Source organism: Elephantulus edwardii, unplaced genomic scaffold (assembly GCF_000299155.1).
Source record: "Elephantulus edwardii isolate Elephantulus edwardi_28Jun2011 unplaced genomic scaffold, EleEdw1.0 scaffold00237, whole genome shotgun sequence".
Taxonomy (NCBI): Eukaryota; Metazoa; Chordata; class Mammalia; order Macroscelidea; family Macroscelididae; genus Elephantulus; species Elephantulus edwardii.
The window spans coordinates 4,154,058-4,175,306 of record NW_006399987.1 but is presented as its reverse complement, the minus strand read 5'-3'; the positions used below and the strand labels follow the sequence as shown (position 1 = coordinate 4,175,306).

The window sequence follows — 21,249 nt, the reverse complement described above, 5'->3', positions numbered from 1 at the left end:
CATCCACTTGCATAATAGCTTGCCTCTGGAAACCCTATGAACCTGGAGAGAGGATGAAAGGCACCCAAGCGTCGAGGACTCTCCTTCATAGGGTCGCTATGACTCCCCTGTGACTCGACGGCACTTAACAACAACAACACCACCTTTGTTTTCTGATGTACTTATCTTGCTGGAAACCACCACTGATATTTCAAATGCCATCTATGTCACCCATGGTGGACAGGTTTCAGGGAGCCTTCCACACTGACATAAACTGGTAAGCAGGGCAATGTCTAGTTTCTTGGCAATAGCTGTAAGTGGTAGTAGACGTTCTTTATCCAGTTAAAGATGTTCCTTTCCTTGTTTTGTAAGAGTGTGTAATCCTGAATAACTGTTAGTTTTTTGCCACTTTTTTTTGTTATGTTGATAATGTTCTTACGGTTTCTCTTACATGATTTTTCTTTAGCTTCTCTATTGATGTGATTGTTTTCGTTGTTGTTAGGTGCCATTGAGTTGAGAATGACTCACAGGGACCCTATGAACAAGATCTGAGCCCCACCCTATCCTGTGGAATCTTCACACTTCCTGACACACTAAAGCCCATTGTGGAAGTCACCGTGTCAGTCCACCTGGTCAAGAGACTTCCTCTCCTTTGCCAACCCTCCACCCTTTCCAGCATCAGTACTGAACCAGCCTTGTATTCCTGGATGAAATACCATTTTTTGTCATGGTGTGTATCATTCTTGATTTGTATTGTTGCATTTGATTTCCTAATATTTTGTTGAGGAGTCTTGCATATATGTTCATGCTCTGTAACTTTTAATTTCTTATCATGTCCTTGTCAGTTTTTAAAATTTGAGCTGTAATACTGGCTTCGTAAAATTAGTTCGGAAATATTCCCTCTATTTCTTGTCTTCTGGAAGAGACAGAAACTAATTGGTACACAGGTATGCATTACATAACATTTGTTCAGGTAACATCTGACTGCATGTACATGTAAGGTCTGTATGCATTTTAATGGCTTAATGGTAAGGAATTGTGCTGCCGGTGCAAAGGTATGCAGTTTGAATTCACCAGCTGCTCTGCAGGAGAAAAATGGGGAGTCTTCTCCACCACCTTTTTCCACTAGTCAGTTTGATTCATTTCGTGTTCTCTGTGGCAAGGCCCACATGTGAATTGCCCTTTGTGTTAACAAGAAAAGGTATTTGCACTGAATCGTTCATTGGTCATATAATATCTATCATGCTAGATGGGACATTTTTATCATCAAGACTCCATTTGAAATTTACCAATTCTTTGTTTTCAACTTTTGCATTCCAGTCACCCATGATTATCAATACATCTTGATTGTGTGTTTGTTCAATTTCAGACAGCAAAAGTTGGTAGAAATTGTTAATTTTTCACCTTTAGCCTTTGTGCTTGGCACTTAAGATTGAATAAAAGTCATATTAAAAGGTCATCCTTGCTTGTGTATGGTTATTATTGAATCATTGACAGCATTGTACTTTACTATAGATCTTACCATTTTCTTTTTGATGATGAATGTGACTTCATTCCTCTTAAATTGTTCATATGTTAGAGCATTTCTATAATTCTTGTCATGTTTTCTGTTTATACCATCAAGATAGAGTAAGACTGGAATTAGTTACATACAAACTAGAGAGAAAAATTAATTGTGTTGGAAGTCTTCTTATTAAATCTATGAGGATGAAAGCAGTTTTTTAGGAATTGGAGATAGCCAGGTTAAGAATAGATGCTGATGACTGAATCTACAGGAGACATTTTTATACCACAGACCCTTATGTCAAAACTTTGAATTCTTAATTCATCATGACTATCATTTTCACCCATCATTTTGTACACATTGTGGTACATGGTACCTTGCTGATGATGAATATATGGACTATTTTAGGAATCAGTGCTTGCTGAAGATGTTACCATGGACTTTACCCAAGAAGAGTGGGCTTTGCTGGACCCTGCACAGAGGAAACTCTACAGAGATGTGATGATGGAAACCTTCATAAACCTGGCCTCAGTTGGTGAGAATGACATCGTATAATGAGCAAATGCCTCATACTTACTGCCCTTGCATTAATTTTTAAAGCAAAAGAAAGAGTATTTGTTAAATAAGGCAGGAATTGTTTCCTTGCTCTGTGGGTCTTGCATACCCTGTCTTCCAGGTGACCATAGTGTCGTATCTGTCAAGCACTGCTAACCCAAAGGCCTCACCTCTCCAGCAGTTTGACTCCAACAGCAGCTCCATGGGAGAAAGATGAGCGGTCTCTTCCCTTTCGATTTATAGCCTTGGAGACCTGCTATAGGGTCCAGGTCGAGTTGGTCCCAACTCAATGGCAGTGGGTTGTTTGTTGTTTGATGTTGAGTTGATTTTTACTCATGGCAACCGCCACTGGGTGTCAGAGGCTGTAAATCTTAACTGCAGGAGACTGACTGCTTCATCTTTCTCTCATAGAGGAGTGAGCATGTGTTCTGAGCAGCCACACTTTCAGTTAACAGTCCAACACTGGACATACTATGCCAACAAAGCTCCTTTTATGTAATAGAGTGTTTTAAACTCTTGTGTTTTGAAGTCTGAGCCCCTTTAAGTGCTGGAAATATGATCACTGGCTTCAGGGGTCACATTGGGGCATTTGTAATTTGATGAGTTGTAGAGAGTTTTACTGACTCTGTTACCAATTATTCTTTTGCTGCAAATAAACTCATATCTTCCCCTTCCTAGAGACTCTGAAGGCACAGTGTTGGCTTAGAGTCAGGGAAATACTCACTGCTCTTCACTACCTTACCTCATGATACACCTTTCACCATTAGTACCATCCCAGCTGTTTGCATGAGAACCAAAAGAAAGATCTGGAGAGACTGAAATTTTTTTCATCCAGAGCTACTGTATCTGTGAGCATCTGGAGGGCAGGAAAGATTTTTAAGGAGACAGTACTGCATAGAGAAAGGAATATTTCTGTTAAATAGTTAGGAAGGATTCTTTGTAGTTGAGGAGAGTGGAGTTTCTAAATTCTTTAAAGGACTTTTCTGGACTTCAGTGTTGCTTGTGTCCAGTATTTTTCCACTTAATTTTGCCAACTAAACTGTTAGAACATTGACACTCTCCATTTTCATGGAAATATTCCAAAACCTTGAAACAGCCAACTACTTTCCTTTGCTCCTAGGTGCATTTTTCCTCATAGTAATACCTTTCCCTCTTTTTTTTCCCTCCCTCCTGTCATTTTGTGAACTTCAACTTGAATCATTCAATCAGTTTCTGGAAACCTTAATAATGGAGAAAATATGCCCAGTGATCATATAATTGGACAATTACTGAAGAATAACAATTGGGCTTCCATATTAGGAGAAAGCTGTGAATTGCATGTCATTGAATTTCAGCATAAAAACCAAGGGATACAAGTCAGGTAAGTGTCAGTCAGATGATAGGGAGCAGTGTCTTAAGAGAACTATAGAATACACTACAGAGTGTGTTTAAATCTGTAGGTACACTTGTATATGTGTACCTAAAATTATAAAATTATTCTGAGAATTTTAATAGTATAGTAATTTCATATATATATATATATTGTTGATTGATATCTGTCAGAGAGCCCATTATTTGAGAAACATTGTGACATCTGTTGTAGCATCTTTGCTAAATGATTGAACCTTTGAAACATGAGGAACGTAAAGGAAAATAAAACCCCACAGTCACTGTTTGGCAGTGGTGACATGGTATAAAATTTATTTCCAACAGCATGTTTTCTACTTTTAAAAGACGACATGTAGTAGAAAACCCCCATGAAAGTGACGAAGGCAATCAGTGTGGGAAAACCTTCAGCCCGATAACTGATCTTACTATACTCAAAAGAAGTCCAACTGAAGTGAATCCTTCTGGATGCCTTGAGTGCGGAAAGTACCTCATTGATCAGCCCTCAGCTAAACAAACCACGTCTCCTGGTGGTTGTAATACCTGTCAAGAATGTGGAGAAGCTTGTACTTGCACTTCTTACCTTGGCTCTCATATGAGAACTGATAATGAAAGGAAACCATATAAATGTAAGGTCTGTGGGAAAGGCTTCATTTGTATTTCGACCCTGAAGAACTACGTGACCAGCGTTCCTGGAGAGAAACCTGATGAATGTCATGAATGTGAGGAAGATTTCTGTAGTTTCTCTTCCCCTAGGGCAGACGTTAGCAGTTCTGAGTGTGAATGTAAACAGAGTGTGCAAACTTGTACTCACCCCTCATTCCTCGATTTGTCAAAAAACCTTCCTAGTGAAAATACGCCTTATGTATCTGATGAATGTGTGCACGCCTCTAGTCATTCCTCATCTCTCACTCCCCATATCAAACCTCAGAATGGAGAAAGGCCTTATGAGTGCCAGGAATGTGGGAAAGCCTTTGTTAGTGCATCGCGCCTAGTGAAACATATGAGAACTCACAGAAGGAAGAAGCCTTACATATGCAAGGAATGTGGAAAAGCTTTTAGTCAGTCCTCATATCTCAATGAACACATAAGAACACATAGTGGAGAGAGACCTTATGAATGTAAGGAATGTGGCAAAGCGTTTAGTTTTTCTTCATACCTGACGAAGCATATAAGAACTCACAGTGGAGAGAGGCCTTATGTATGCAAGCAGTGTGGGAAAGCTTTTAAATGCTCCTCAAACCTCACCAAGCATATACGAACCCACAGTGGAGAGAGGCCGTATGAATGTAAGGAATGTGGAAAAACCTTTAAGTTTTCTTCAGGCCTGTATATACATTCAAGAACTCACACTGGAGAGAAACCATATGTATGTCAGGAATGTGGGAAAGCATTTAGTCGATCCTCTTCTCTGACTACACACATACGAATTCACAGTGGAGAGAGGCCATATGAATGTAGGGAATGTGGGAAAGCCTTTAGTCAGTCAGCACACCTCACTAGTCACATAAGAACTCATAGTATAGGCAAGGTTTTTGAATACCTCACTGAAAATATAAGAGCCCACGATGGAATCCACTGCTGTTGACTTAACTCCAACCCATAGCTACATACTGGACAGAGTAGAACTGCCCCATGGGGTTTCTGAGGCTCGTAAGTCTTCCTGGGAGGAGAAGGCATCATCTTTCTCCTGTGAGGTGGCTGGTAGGTTCAAACCACTGACCAACCTTTTGGCTCGTAGTTCAATACTTAACCACTCTGCCACCAGGGCTCCTTTTACAATGGAAAGAGCTTAGAACTCAAGTTTGAGAAAGCCTTTCTTCAGTCCTTTCTGGACATCCCAGTGGTGAGAGACCATATATATGTGGGGACTATGGGAAAGCTGTCCTCTAAACCTCACAGAGCACAAAAGAAGGTGTAGTGGAAAGTAACCTTGTGAACACAAGGAATATGGAAGAATCCACTTATTTCTCCCTCAGTAAATACACTAACATTAGAGTTTCCTTGTGAAGGTGGACAGTATGCAGAAGTCTTCAGATGCTGGTCAGCCTTGAACGTAGAGCTTACAGTGGAGAAAGGTATGTCTGAGTATTATATTAGGTGGGAATATATAGCTGAGTAGTGCCACATAGCTTTTATCTCATAGCTCTTTGCAAACCTGTGAGAAGATACATGGCAGAGAAATCATGTGTGAGGAATGTGATACTTTTTTGTTTTTATCCCTTCACTTTGAAAAAGATTAAAATTCATACATAAAGATTTTTCTGATAATCCCAGTTGAGCACATGAGACGTTAGTAAAGCTACATCTTTTAAATGTTAGGTACCTAGAAACAGCTCCAAATCCTAGGAAATATTTACGGTATATTGTGGATTGATCTTATGAACATAGAAGATAATTGAGTTATGTGGTGCTGCTGTAACAGGTGCCACAAGTAGATGGTTTTAATAAACAAATTTACCCTTACCATCTATAGAGGCTTGAAATCCTAATTCAGGGGGCTTTCTCTCGGGAAGATTTTCTGTTAGTCAACAGTTCAGGAAAAAGGTCCTTGTCTCATTTCTTGAGGTTCCCAAAAGTTGCTCTCCACCCCCGGCTCATCTTTCTTGGCACTGAGGATTCTATCTCTTTACTCCATTCTTTATCCTTTTATCTTTGATAAAAGTGTTATAAGGCCATACCCTTATGGTATGGTTTCCCTTAAGGGAAACTCCACTTATCAGAGCTTTGATGAGGTTAAGGATGTTGCATCCCACTCTTAATTCTCACACCTGATTGGCTTATCCATCAGATCAGGGGGTGTCATTACATAACAGACATTACAGGTGTCACACTGAGAATCATGACTTAAGCAAGGGAACATTTGGGGAGGGACTCAATTCAATAATCCGTGAGAATGATGGAAACCCAGCCTTCAATTTAGCTTATTTCTTGACCTAATAATTCCCTTGTGGAATCATCTTATGGAAATAACTCAGCATGATTGTATTGGTATATAGTGGTCAGGATCAATGTTGACCAGGAAGGGAGTTATTGGGTAAAAATACCTGATTACACATTAGTTTTTGTTTTTTTTTCAGGAAAGTTGAGACCACAGGAGAGGAAATAATAATTTTGTGTGAAAATAGTATTTATGTGTTAAAGGCTGTTGTAAACATTTATATATGACAGATCAGCCTGTGGAGATAGTCCATCCAAGGACATTAATACTGATTCTCCCTAAAGGTGAGATTATGAGTTATCTCTCTATTAATTTTGCATTTCTCTAGTTTATGAAATTTTTTATTGGAATGTGAGTTAATAACTCCATTGAATCTTATTATCATTCACACCATGAAAGTTTAGAATAGTACCACTCTTCCCTCCAAAAACTCCCTTATGCTATCCCCTTCCACTGCCCCTGTCCACACCATGCACTGGGTAGTTTTTTGATTCTCCTTTCATTTAGTGAAATGCATTAGAGAGTTATCCTTGTCCATTTTATTGCTGTGCTGTATTCTGTTATATAGACATACCTTCTTTTATGTATTCACCATTTGGAGAACATTTGGGTTTCCAGTTGTTTTGAATAAAGATGATATGAACACTTCTGCAAAGATTTTATGTGAACAGCTCTCCTGTATGGCTCAGGCTCTGGACGTCCAGGGTGTTTCACCAGATGTATAAATGCATATCTGAAGGCTGAGAGGCTGAACTGGTGCTGGGGGAGCAGAGGGTGTGGTGCATGCTGAGGCTGGATCAGTGTCTGTGGATGCACAGATGATCCTCTTCTCTGGGTCCTAGGATTTTACCCACCTCTGCTATCAGAGTTCTGCTCACCTGCCCAGACAGGGGCCATGAAAGTCCATTTTCTTGCAGAAACAGTGGGTAGATGAGTGTGTGCCCCATGGAAGCCATAATTCATGCTCATGTTTCTGTTCCTAGAACAAAAGAATGAATGCATGAATGTGAATAAATTGATGCATGAATGCAGTTCTGCAGCTTTGGGTAGGCCCCCTTGTGCCATTCCAACATGCTGTTTCTGCTCACTCCTCGGTCTTTGTGATCCGCAAGTTGATATCTTTCTCAGACCATCATCCTTCCTTGAAGTCCTGACCGGTGACCCAGCATCGTGTATACAGTTGGCTCACAGTAAGTAATGATGTTGGTGTTGCCAAAGTGGGAGTCCAGGCTGACACTGGGGGTGACTGACCTCGTCCTCCTGCTCCACTAACATGGCTAATTGAATTAGGCTGGCTAATTGAATTCACAGCTTTGTATTTTGTGTCCAGTCAGAGCCCAAGGAGCGTAGACGTTCTCTGCCATGATGGGGATATCTAGTGTTCTGGGTTTTCTACCACCATCACCTGTGCCTGCTGTTTTTATGAACAGTTTAAGAGATGAAAACCAGAGCCAAGGGGGCTGTAGAGGGAAGAGGAGAATGAGCCTTTCTACCCAAAGTGTCATAGGAGCAGGATGCCGGTCTGATTTAGTCCTTGTGGGCAAATGTTGTTAGCTCCTGAAGGGCAGTGCTACAGCTGGGTAAAGAGGCTACAGAGAACCCTCCCTGCCATGTGATCTCAGCTCAGAACAGGGTGGCCTGGTGACCAGGGGCATGGGAAGGAGCCCAGTGCCATGGAAGGGACGCCTGATGGCCAGGACCTAAGGAGAGAGACCAGGAAGGCAGGTCTACAGCCCTCCACTGTCTGCTTCCAGAGCCTTCATGTTCTCTGAGACTTGACTTTGTCTGCAGCAGCTGAACACACTCAGGTTAGGTTATGGCTTTCTTGAATTTTGTGTACTTTACACAACTGTGTCATCTAAAGTTGTTGTTGTTGTTGTTAGATGCTTTTAAGTCAAGTATGACTCATGATGACCCTATGAACAAAAAGGTCTGATCCTTGTTCTATCCCGCACCTTCCCCATGCTTCCTGACATACAAGAGCCCATTGCAGCAGTCACCATGTCAATCCACGTGTTTGAGGGTCTTCCTCTCCTTCACGAACCCTCCTCCATCCTTCCCAACATCATGTTCATCTCCAAGGAACCTGCTAGCAACATGCCCAAAGTATGTGAGGTGAAGCCTCATCATTCTTGCCTCCAAAGAGCATTCCGGCTGCACCCTCTGCGAGACATACCTGTTTGTTCTCTTGGCCGTCCATGGGATGTTCAATGCTCTTCTCCAGCACCACAACTCAAAGGTGTCAGTTCTTTTTCTGTCCTCTTTATTTATTGTCCAGCTCTCAGATGCATAGTAAGTAATCAGATTATGGCCTGAATGAGATAAACCTTAGTCCTCAAACTGACATCATTACGCCTCGATAATTTGGAGAGGTCCCTAACTGCAGATTTTCCAAGTGCAATGTGTCTCCTTATTTCTTGACAATGGGTACCAATTGTGGATCCAAGCAAGATGAAGCTGTTGATAGTTTCAATCTCCATCCATCAAGATGCTGCTTATTGGTACAGTGGTAAGAATCTTTGTTTTCTTGACATTGAGATGCAGTCCTTACTGAAGGTTGCATTCCTTGGTTTTCTACAACAAGTGCTTCAAGTCCTCACTTTCAACAAGCAAGATTGTATCATCTGCATAACACAGGTTATTGATGAGTCTCCCTCCAATTTTGATGCCACACCCCTCTTCTTAGAGTCTGGCTTCTCAGATAATTTTCTTAGCATACAGATTGAATAGATGATACAGAGAGAGAATACAACCCTGACGCACTCCCTTCTCAATTTTAAACCATGCAGTGTTTCCCTTCTCTGCACAACAGCCTCCTGCTCCAGGTGTAGGTTCTACATGAGCACAATCAAGTGCTCTGGGATTCCCATTCTTTTCAATGTCAGCCACAACTTGTTATGATCCACACAGTCAAATGCCTTTGGATTGTCAATAAAGCACACATAGACATTCTTCTAATACTCCTTACTTTCAGCCAGGATCTAGCTGATGTCAGCATACCTTTTTTTTATTTATTAATTTTAATGAACATTTACAGAGATTTTGGATTTCCATTCATTCATTGTTGCACTTTTCTCCCTTCCCAGACCTCCCCCTCCAGTTCACTCCTCTCTTTGAAAAGTAAAAGAAAAATTCTTTCATTGGTATACAATCCCCCCCGCAACCATACCTTTTTTAAAAAAGACACGATAACTTTACACATGAATCTAACCTGATGGGCTGCATAGGAATCAGGTTGACTACATTTGTGGAAGAAATCATTCTTAGAGAAGCTCAATATCAGTCAAAACTAGGCCAGGGATGCACTATGGTCATATCATCAATTACTCATATGCAAGTTCAAATTGAGGCTGAAGGAAACGAAAATAAGTCCACAGGAACCAAGATAGGATCTTGAATCAATCCATCTGAATTTCAAGATCATATTAAGGTTTATTGAACACCAGTGATTGAAGTCCAGATGAGTTGTGGGATGATATCAAGGGTATCTATGAAGAAAGCAAAAGGGCATTATAAAAACAGAGGAGAAAGAAAAAATTGAAATGAATATCAGAAGAGACTCTAAAGATTGCACTGAAGGGAGCTCTGGTGGCCTAGTGGCAAGAAGCTGCACTGAAATCCCAAAAGTACAGTTTGAATCCACCAGATGCTCTGCTGGAGAAGGAGGGACAATCTCCTGTACCAGTCAGATCCTATTTGACGGTACACACACACACACACATACACACACACACACACAAAATTGCACTGGAGCATTGAGAAGCCAAAAATGGAAAACATGTCAAAGTGAAGGAGCTGAACAAAAGATTTCAAAGGGCAGCTCAGAAGGCTAAAACAAAGTATTAAAATGGAATGTGCAGAGAGCTGGAATTGGAGAATAAAAAGGGAAGAACTCGCTCTGCATTTCTCAGGCTGAACTAAAAAATTTAAGCCTTGTGTCAATATTGAAAGATGCTATGGCCAATATATTGAATGACCCAGAAATCATCAAAAGAAAATAGAGGGAATACACATAATCACTGTATCAGAAAGAGTTGATTGGCACAGAAACATTTCAGGAAGTACCATATGAACAGGAGCCAGTGGTAATCAAGGAGGAAGTAAAGGCTCATCTAAAGGGCTGTGATAATTTTTAAGTGAAGCAGTACTGAGTCCTGAACAGGTGGAGTGAGATGGTGACTGCATGCTCATGGCCGGCAAACAGGTAATATTGGGTCTCTCCTCACAGTCCACTAATCCCTCTCCTCATTCCACAGGTGTTACGCCAGTAAGACAATTGAAAACGTGGAATGGTTAACGATGTGTTGATGTGTTTCTTCATTCACTGCTGCCACCACCAGGAAGCCTGCCTGGCCTTTGAAGGCTGGGCTGGGTGACCTTCCCTTGTACTTCATCCTTGAACCTTGGGGATGGGAGTGAAGGATGCTGAGGCGCATAATCTGCCTCTGAAAGCCTGCTGGAGGGTCAGCTGTGAGTCAGTACCGATGGTACACAGCAACAACTTTCCTGTCTAGAGAGGACATTGGGCTGGCTCGAGGTAGAGGTGGCAGTTTTGGAGTGAGGGGCTGGAGATGGGAGCCCTGGATGTTAGGCCCTGACAGTGAGCTGGGGTCCTGGAGAGGGTTCATGGGCATTGTCACCTTAACCCCTAAGGACCTGTGCAGCTGGAACAGAAGGACTGTGATGCCCCCTCCTCTCCAAGCCTGAGTCCCAGCCACTTGTCTCAGCCACTGTCCTCAGGCAGCCCTGTCCCTGTGGCATGGACTTGAGACTCCAGGTTCCCATCTCGCCCTGAGAGCTCTGCATCCACCCTATCACCTTCCAGATGAGGAAACTGAGGCCCCACCTTCCCAGCCGTGTTTAGCCCTTTGCTGACTTGTGCCTGGCTTGTCCCTCTCCTCGCTGGTCTCTTTCCTTCCTCCTTCCTCTCACCCTTCCCCATTTCCCACTTCTACACCCACCTCCTAGGCCGAGTCACAGCTCCTCCCTTTAGGCCTCCAGCATCCCAATGGCCTCCCCTTCTGATTACCTCTCCTAACTTGAGGTCTGAGGGAGTTCTATTGGCCTGGTGGATAGGGAGCTGTGCTGCCAACCCAAAGTGGGGGGGTTGGTTTGAATACACAAGTTTCTTGGTGGGAGAAAGATTTAGCATTTTCTTCCCATGTAGTTTACAGCCCCTGAAACTCTTCTGGAGGGTCAGCTATGAGACAGTTCTTCCTCTTTGAGCAGTGAGTTGTTTTTGTTCTTAACTGGAGGTCAGAGCGTCAGAAGTTGAAATCTTCCTTGTGAGGACTGTTGCTCGGACCATCTCGTTAGTCTAGCCTGTTCTCGGAAAGACGGAGAGGTGCGCCTTGAGTCCTGTGACCTGGCTGCATGGATGGGGACGTCAAGATGATAAACACGACAGCAATTAGAAATGGAGCAACAGTCCAAATGTCAGGTCAGCAGTGGTGATCAGAGGGAGGGACAGTGAAGGTGACTGGAGGCTTGTGGCAAGACTTCCGAGGAGGGGAGAATGACCTTGGGACCTGCAGGATCCTGGCATCTGCTGGGTGCGTGGCTGTGTCCTTCCAGCTGTAAGGGTTCTCCATGTAAGTTCTGCACATGGAGACTCAACATTGGCAGCGGCTTGTTCCACTCTCCCCACCACCTCCGCTTCCTCCTCATCCCATCTCCTGTGTGAGCACTTGGCAGGGATGTACCGTTTTTCATTTCTCTGCCCTCACCATCTAATTTTTTTCTCTTGCAGTATCCTGGCATTCTTGTACCCACTGACCCACCAGACGCCCTAATTCCTCTCCCCATGCCTAGCCACTGACTCAGTCCCCTTCTCATGGACCCAGTGTTCTGAAACACCCCTCGGCCGTCCCCCACCCCACCTCCAAGTGTGTAGTTTGCCCACCACCCACCTCTTTTCTCCCCATTTACATCTTGTGGTGTCCTGTCCACATTCTCCCGGGGCTTTTGTAGCCTCTGAGACCAGCCCTTCATTGCCTGTGGCGGTGCCCTCTGCTGGTCTGAATGACCTCAGAACTGACTGGTGTCCCTTGGCATTCCCTGCCCCCACCTCCCATCAGTGGAAACCACATCCATTCTCCCAGACTCCGCTTCAGTATCTCCATCATCTCAGACCTTCTACGACCACTGCTTGCTCCTCTGCTATATCTGTTCCTGTGTTGTCACGAGTCACAAATGCGGGAAGTCCCCGCTGCCTCCCCATGGAGCGTTCCTGGGAGGGCGACAGTAGGAAGTGGTCTCTCGTGAAGGCACAGTGCTCCCTTTGCCTTAAACATCTTCCCAGCAACCTCATAGACTGGTTCTTGTGAATCCCATGTAAGAGATGAGGGTCAGCCCCTACATGGACATCCTAGGGGTGTCGGCCCACAAATTTCTTGCCCCTTGTCTTGTTCTCGTACACCTTAAAGCCATCATGTCCACCCCGGCGTGGGAACATGCCACGAACACACCGCTTCTCCCACGTGTCCTCCACCTGCCCCCTGTGTTTAACTCAGCAGGCGTCTCCATCACTGAGCCCTGTCTAAGCACAGCTAAGCGTTTCTATCAGAAATCCATGACTCCTGACTGAGGGGTGAGGAGCGATGGAGCTCTGCAGACTCCAGCATTTCTGGCAGAGAAGGCGTGAAGTCACGTTACAAAAATTTCTTCCCACTTCCTTTAATTAGAGCTCTTTAACTTCATAGCACATTGTTGCTGTGTGCCTTTGGGTCAGAACCCACTCACAGCTGACCTTCCAGTGAGTTTCAGAGACTTAATTGGACAGGAGGAGAGTCCTCCTCCTGTGTAGCAGCTGGTGGTCTTGAACCTTATGCCTTTGTGATTGCAGCACAATTTCTTACCACTAGGAGCAGAAAAAAGCCCTCTAGGTTCTTCCATCTGATCTTCCTTTGAAATGTGTATGATTTTCTTCCATCTGATCCTCCAATGAAATGTGTATGAGTTTTCCATCTAAGTGATTCTCCTCTGAGTTGTTAAGACATTTCTTCATATGCAGGAGTTGTCAAAGGATAAAATGAAAACAATATTATTTAAAAGCACACAGGAAACAATTCATTTTGATCCCTGTGTAGCTCTTGTATTCATGAGACATGTCAGCAAATATTGTAAGAGCCATCATAAACACTATTTAGGGATCTCATCAGCTGCCAGTTCAACTGCAACAGTAGCCTAAAAACATTAAAGGCTTATTCGTCCATCCATCTTGGGTTTGGGGCTTGAGCATCAGGGGCTAGTACAGCAGTTCACTAACATCGTCAGTCACCCTGCCTTTAACTGTTTTGCCTACTACCCTCAATATATGGTTCCTGTGTCCATAGTCACATAATAGCTGCTGCATCTCCACTGAATCCCAGAGAGGACCTGGTAGATAAATCAAGGGTGAAGTACAAAGATTTCCAGGTGGGTATTTTAAAACAACAACAAACTTTATTGAATTATGTATGGCAAGTGCTACATTGTAAACCCATTGCTATAGCCGGTTTTAGAGGTTGTAAATCACACAGGAGGAGATTGCCCATCTACAGTGGAGCAGTGGCTGGATTCGAGCAGCATGCTTTTGGTTTGGCAGTGCAGCTCCTTAACTACTAGGACACTGGAGCACCCTGTCTCGTTGTAAGCTCAATTAATTATAAAAATACATGTTTCTAGGAAATTTTCCACCTATATTTTTCAGCATACATCTGTTAGGTCAGAATTGTGTCACAGGATATTTTAGGCAAAATAAAATCTCAAAGATGTCCATCTCACCCCTAGAAGGTGAGAGTATGTCACATACCAAAATGGAATGAAATGATTGGATTTTAAGGGTTCACTTTAAAATGGGAGGTAACACAGTTGACCTTGGTGGACTCAAAGGTCTTTAAATGTGGAAGAAGGAGGCAGAAGAGTTGGGAGAGACATTTAAAGATGTGACACTTTTGACTTTGAAGACATGGAAAGGAGCCAAGAAATGCTGGAAACCTTGAAAGACTGGAAGGGATAAGTAAAATAGATTCTCCCTTAGCACTTCCAGAATTCACCCTTAATAATTATAGCCCAAACAAAGGCCCACTGCTGGAGAGTTTATTCTGATGCATGGCATCTCTGTAGACAAGAGTAGAACTTCCCTTAAATGGTTTTCCAAGGATGCACATCCTTATCAAAATCAACTGCCTCATCTGTATTTGGTGGAGTGCCTGGTGCATTTGAACTACCAGACTTCTGGTTAGCAGCCAGATGCTTCAGCCACTATGCCAGCAGGGGTCCTTAGTTTTATTAAGTGCACTCTAAACAACTCTTGACTCATAGTGACAAAGTGCAACGGATCTCACTCAGCCTAATTCATTTTGGAACCACTAGAACTCTTAAGATAATGCATTTACTGTGCTTTAGACCACCAGATTATTATTATTTTTTTTTAAAGATCACTGTAACAATAAAAATCTAAAACATTGGGTAACCACTGACTGCTGTCAGGAAACTCTCCAGAGTACTGAAGAGCAATGTTGTCAGGCTAGAGACTAAGGTGCACCCAGTTCAGGCCATAGTCGTCTCATTTATTTGCTGGGCATCAGAAACCTGGAAAATGGCTAAGGAGGATAGAAGAAGAATTGATGCCTTTGAGCTGTGGTGCTGGAGAAGAATATTAGAAAAACAAACAGGTTTTTCCTGGAGAGGGTGAAACCATGCTGCTTATTGGAGGAAAGGCTTTTGAAGCTCTGACATACTTTGGGCATGTGGCCAAGAAGGACTGGTCCTTGGAGAGGGACATCATACTTAGAAGGGTGGAGGGACAGTGTAGGAAAGGAATACCAAGGATGAGATGAATTGGTTCAGTGACTGGGGTAATGGGAGTTAGTAGATGTGTCAGAGACAATGAAATTGGCTCAGGATAGGGCAGTGTTCAGAGCTGTTGTACATAGGGTTGCTATGAGTCACAAGTAACTCGATAGTATGTAACAACAACTTCCCAGTATGGCTGGGAGATAAGAGGTTTTTACCTTATTAGGCTATTATAGAGATGCAGATAAGAACAATAAGATATTACTGCACCCTTGCAAAACTAGCAGTGTTCAATTAGATGACAACAAATGTTGATGAGGGAGTGCCGAGGTTGGAACTCTCATGTACTGTTGGTGGGAATGTAAAGTGGTGCAGCCACTATGGAGAGCAGTCTGGTGTTTTCTTATAAAGTTGGAAATGGATAGATCATTTGATTCAGCATCTTTTTTTTTAATTTTCCCTGCATCATTCAGTATTTTTCCCATATTGTTCGAGGCTTGATTTTTGTCTTTTTGAAATTGGGTGTTGTGGAGTCTGTTCCCACTGCTAATGCCCCTGTGTTTGATGAGGTGAACACTGCCCAGCTCCTCAGTTTCTTCACAATCACTGATGTGTTTGAGTTCATTGTGTGGCCACTGTTCCAGTCCATTTCACTGAGGGCTTACCTTTTTTTCTCCTGACCTTGTACTTTAAAACACATGGCCTCTCTGGATAATGTGTCCAAAATACATGAGATGAGGTCTCACCGTCCTTTCCTAAAAGGAGCAGTGTAGTTGAATTTCTTCCAAGGCAGTTTTGTTTTTAATTCTGTCAGCCCACAGTGAATTCCAGTATTCTTCACCGACATCATGATTCAACACCAAAACAAATTCTTCAGTCTTCTTTATCACTCAGCTCTCACGTGCTAATAAAATGATTGAAAATGCCTTAGCATGGATCAGATGATAGAAACGAAGACATTTTGAAGTAAAAGAGCTGAACAGAAGATGTCATAGGGCAGCTTGGGATGACAAAGCAAAGTATTCTAATGGAATGTGCAGAGATCTAGACTTGGAGAATAAAAAGGGAAGAACTTGCTTGGCATTTTTCAAGCTGAAAGAACTTGAAAAACATATTCAAGCCTCAAGTTGGAATACTTAGAGGTGCTATGGGCAAAATCTTGAACAATCCAGAAAGAATCAGAAGGAAGAGAGAATACACAGTATCACTGTACTAAAAAAATTGTCCAACACTGAAATATTTCAGCAAGTACTGTATGATCAGGAGCCAATGGCAATAAAGGAGGACACTGAAGCTGAAATGAAGCAGCTGGGGGGGGGAGTCCATCTGTGTTTTATTGATTATGCAGAAGCATTTAAATGTGTGCGTCATAACAAATTACGACTAACATTGAGAAGAATGGGAATCGCAGAACACTTCATTGTGCTCATGTGAACCCTATACCTAGACTAAGGGGCTCTTGAGCGAACAGAGCAAGGGAACATGACCCAATTCCCATGGTTCTTAAAACTAGGAAAGGTATACATCAGGGTTGTATCCTTTCTCCAGGCCTATTCCATTAGTATACTGAGAAAATTATTTGAGAAGCTGGATGTTATGAAGAAGAGTATCACATTAAGATTGGAGGAACTTGTTAATAACTGGTATGCAGATGACACAACCTTGCTGAAAGTGAGGAGGACCTAACTGGAGAAGATCAAAGACTATAGCCTTTGTTACGGATTGCATCTCAATGTCAAGAAAAAAAAAATTTCACCACTGGACTAATAGACAACATAATGATAGACGGAGAAAAGATTGAAACTGTCAACAACATCATCTTACTTGGATCCACAATCAACAGCCTTGGTACCAGCAGTCGGGAGATAAGGAGATGTATTGCACTGGGAAAGTCTGCAGTCCAGGATCTCTCCAAACTCTTGAGGAGCAATGATACTAGTCTGAGAACTAAGGTATGCCTAATTCAGGCCATAGTCTTTTCAGTTGCTTGGACACTGAATAAGGATGACAGCAGAAGAATTGATGCCTTTGAGCTGTGGTGTTGGAGAAGAGTATGGAATGTCCCATAGATTGCCAAAAGAACAGGTATGTCTTCGGGAAAGTACAAGCAGAGTGCCCCTGGAGGCAAAGATGATGAAGCTTCATCTCACATGCTTTAGGTATGTTGCTTGGAGAGGGGCATCATGCTTGGAAAGGTGGAGGGTCAGCAAAAGCGAAGAGAACCCTGAAGTGGATTGACACAGTGACAATAGTAGTTAGCTCAAATGTGTCGGAGATTGTGAGGATGGGACAGGAGAGGACAAGGTTCCGTTTTTTTCATGGGGTTGCTATGAGTCCTACTCAACTTGATGATACCTAACAATGTTGAATTCCTACTGTTTACATAAATTGTGTGTATAGACATCATGTCACCAAGTATGTTATACAGTAGTCGAGGCATCATTTTTAAAAAATTATTTTATACTGATTTATTTACCAAGTTTGTATATACTGTTCGTTAACAACTTTAATCTGCTTGGCTCCACAGTCAACACTCTTGGCACCAGTATCCAGGAAATCAAAAAACGTATTGCGATGGGAAAGTCTGCTGTTAGGGACCTCTCCAGGGTACTGAAGAGCAGTGGTGTCACTCTGGAGACTAAGGTGTATCTGATACAAGCTATGGTCTTTGCAATCACTTGTTATGCATCAGAGAGCTGGACAATGACTAAGGAGGATAGAAGGAGAATTGATACCTTTGAGCTGTGGTGCTGGAGAAGAGTATTGAATGTACCCTGGACTGCCAAGAAAACAAGCAGATTCATCCTGGAGAGGGTTAAACCAGGCTGCTCCTTGGAGGCAATGATTCTGAGGCTTCATCTGACATACTTTGGACATGTTGTAAGGAGGGACCGGTCCTTGGAGAGGGACATCATGCTTGGGAGGGTGGAGGGACAGCGCAGGACGGGAAGGCCCTCTATGAGGTGGATTGATTCAGTGACTGGGATAATCGGGATGGGAGTGTCAGAGACAGTGTGATTGGCACAGGACAGAGCAGAGTTTAGGGCTGTTGTACATAGGGTCGCTATGAGTCGCAAGCGACTCGATGGCACATAACAACAACAACAACAACAACAACCTATCAAATTGTGTGTGATCCTATGATTACTGCCCCCATCCCCCTGCCCATTGTCATCCCTCTGCTCCCAGCCTCCCTCCACCTTGGGAGGCATTATTTTGAGTTTGATGGCCCTTCAGATTCTTCCTACTTATTCCAAAGAAAATAGGAAATCTAATTTCATATGCCAACTGCGTTATGTGGGAATAAACATCATATATTCCTTTCCTTATTTAGCTCTGACACCAGCTATCCATGCAGGATTCTCTATCCACTGAGGGCTAAGGTGGTTATTGTCAGGTGCCATCAAGTTGAGCATGACTCATAGCGACTCTGAACAGCCAACCTGGCCCTTCTCGATCCTGTGCCATCCTCATCTCTGATACAATAGAGCCTGCTGCTGAAGCAACTGTGTCAATCCATCTTGTTGGGGGTCTTCCTCTCCTTCACTGACTGTCCATCTCCAAGCATGGTGTCCCTTTCTAAGGAATAGCTCTGGCTAGCTGCATGTCCAAAGTATGAGAGCTGAAGCCTTGCTGTCTTTGCTTCCAAGGAGTACTTTCCCAAAGACGTATCTCTTTGTTCTTTTGGCCGCCTGTGAGATATTTATTACTCCAGCACCACAACTCAAAGGCATCAGTTCTTCTGTCATCCTTATTCATTTTCCAGCTTTCTGATACATAGCAGGTGATTGAGAAGAACATGGCCTGAATCAGGTGCACCTTAGTCTTCAAATTGATATCATTGCTCTTCAGCATTTTGGAGAGGTCCCTGACTGCAGACTTGCCCAATGCAGTGTTTCCTTATTTCCAGACTGCTGGCACCAAGAGTGTTGATAATCCAAGCAAGATGAAATAATTGACAGCTTCAGTCCTTTCTCCCTCAATCATTATGTTGACTGTTGTTCCAGTAGTGAGGACCTTTGTTTTCTCGGTGTTGAGATGTACCCTATACCGAAGACTGTCGCCCTTTATCTTCTGCAGCAAGTATTTCTATCCTTTTAACTTTCAGCAGGCAAAGTTGTGTCATCTGCATAATGCAGGTTGTTGATGAGTCTTCCTTCAATCCTGATGCCACATTTCTTCTTCAAAGAGTCTGACGTAACGCATTACATGCTCAGCCTACAGATTAAATAGGAATGGAGAAAGGATACAACTCTGGTGCACAACCTTTCCTGATTTTAAACGATGCAATGTTCCCTTGTTCCATTTAGATAACAGCTTCTTGGTCTAGGTATAGATTCTGTATGAGCACAGTTGTGTTCTGGGATTCCCATTCTTTTCAATGTTAGCCATAATTTGTTTGGATCCACGCCGTCAAATGCCTTTGCATAGTTAATAAAACACAAGTAGATATTTGTGTTTTACTGAATATTGTGAGCTTGTGAGGGATAGATAGATGTCACAAAAGGACATCACCTTTCAGACTACTGAGTAGACATACAGCTCCTGCAAGTTCTACTTGCTAAAAGTCTGGAGAGTTCTTTCTGTCTTGGGATCAGAGATCATAAATCCCTTGCATCTGACCTCCTTTCGGAATGACTTCACTGGAATGCCTCACAGAATTAATTAGAAGGCCATACTTATCATATAAGAGTTTTAATAGAAAAGGATACAAATGAAGAGATCAAAGGGTGAGCTCTGGGAGGATTCCTGTGCAGCTTCCACATCCCCAAGACTGCTACGTTTCACTACATAGATGTTTCTCATCAAATCAAGAAGTCCCTTAAAGCCTTTTTTCTTCAGGGCTTTCATTGGCCAGTCTTGCATAATAGGATAAATCATGCCTCAGTAGGTTAGTCAATCATGCCTCAGTAGGTTAGTATTGATGCCTTTTGAACTGTGGTGATAGAGAAGATCACTGAATAGACTGCTAAAAGAACAAACAGATATGTCTCGGGGGGCGGGGGAAGAAACAAAGTGTAGCCAGAGGGCCCCGTGGAGGCAAAGATGATAAAGCTTTGTCTCACATCCTTCGAGCACGAGCACGTTGCTAGGAGAGGGAAATCGGGCTTGGACAGGTGGAGGGTTAGCGAAAGAGGGGAAGACCCTCAACAAGATAGATTGACACAGTGACTGCAGCAATGAGCTCAAGTGTATCAGAGATGATGAGGATGGTGAGGAGAAGGTAGGGTTCAGATCTGTTATCCATAGGGTTGCAATGAGTCATCCTCAACTTGACAGTGCCTGTTAGCAACAGGTTAGTGTCAGATCCCTAGATGATCCCTCTGATTTTACCTGCCTACAGGCAAAACACTGTCTACAGTATTTTGTTCACTCTGGATCTTGCACTCAGCCCCATCATCTTGCTACTGGCTTTTTGGGACCTGAGACAATGGTCTGCCCCATTTCCTGCTTGATCTTGGTATCTGTTAGCTCTGAAGCGTGTTGAGTCAATAAGTTTCTCTTATCCTAGCTATTTTCATGAGCCTCTGCACTCCTTGAGCTAGTAGCCTGCTCTCTGAACCTGCCAATCTTAGGTTTGTCAACCTCGGCATCTATGTGAGTCAGGAGAACCCCCCAGTCTGACTGCTGAACTACAAGCTTGGGACCTCCCCATGTCTACAGCTATGTAAGCTGTTTCTACAAAGATAAATCATTGGTTCTGCTTCTCTAGAGAAACTAAGACGCTACATATGGGAATTACTAATGAACACTTCTGGGACAATTTGGGCAAGAAAAGGAGAAATAAGAAAACACTATGGACTAGCCTTGTTGTTGTGTGCAGTCAAGTTGGAACAGACCCATAGCTAACTGCCGGCAGGTTTTTAGAGATAGTAAATTGTGCAAGAGATGATGGCCTGTCCTCCTGCAGGGCAGCTGGTGGATTCAGACCATGGATTTTTGTGATTGTAGCACAGCTTCTTACCACTGGGCCACCAGAGCTCCAAAGAGCCTATTCTGTACAAACATAAGATATATAAAAGGAAAAGTTATTCTTTGCAGAATTACAATTAGTTAATGAATTAATTAATTAATTACAGAGGTTTTGGATTTCCATTCATTCATTGCCGCAATTTTCTCCCTGCCC

General features: G+C 42.9%; 2 protein-coding genes across 2 annotated transcripts in view; one reads left to right on the top strand and one right to left on the bottom strand.

Annotated features, from left to right (window-relative positions):
• LOC102868197 (zinc finger protein 846-like) overlaps positions 1 to 11,739 on the top strand; it is a gene marked incomplete at its 5' end in the record, with an annotated part of 27,602 nt that extends 15,863 nt beyond the window's left edge. Inside the window, 2 exons of the mRNA XM_006898864.1 lie at positions 4,298 to 4,923; positions 11,681 to 11,739. Coding sequence (XP_006898926.1) covers positions 4,298 to 4,923; positions 11,681 to 11,739 — 685 coding nt within the window. The remainder of the gene's footprint in view (positions 1 to 4,297; positions 4,924 to 11,680) is intronic.
• Positions 11,740 to 13,484: 1,745 nt separating this feature from the next.
• Positions 13,485 to 21,249, bottom strand: part of LOC102867793 (zinc finger protein 699-like) — an 18,042-nt gene continuing 10,277 nt past the window's right edge. The window contains exon 5 of the mRNA XM_006898863.1: positions 13,485 to 13,516. Within this exon, the coding sequence (XP_006898925.1) occupies positions 13,485 to 13,516 (32 nt within the window). The remainder of the gene's footprint in view (positions 13,517 to 21,249) is intronic.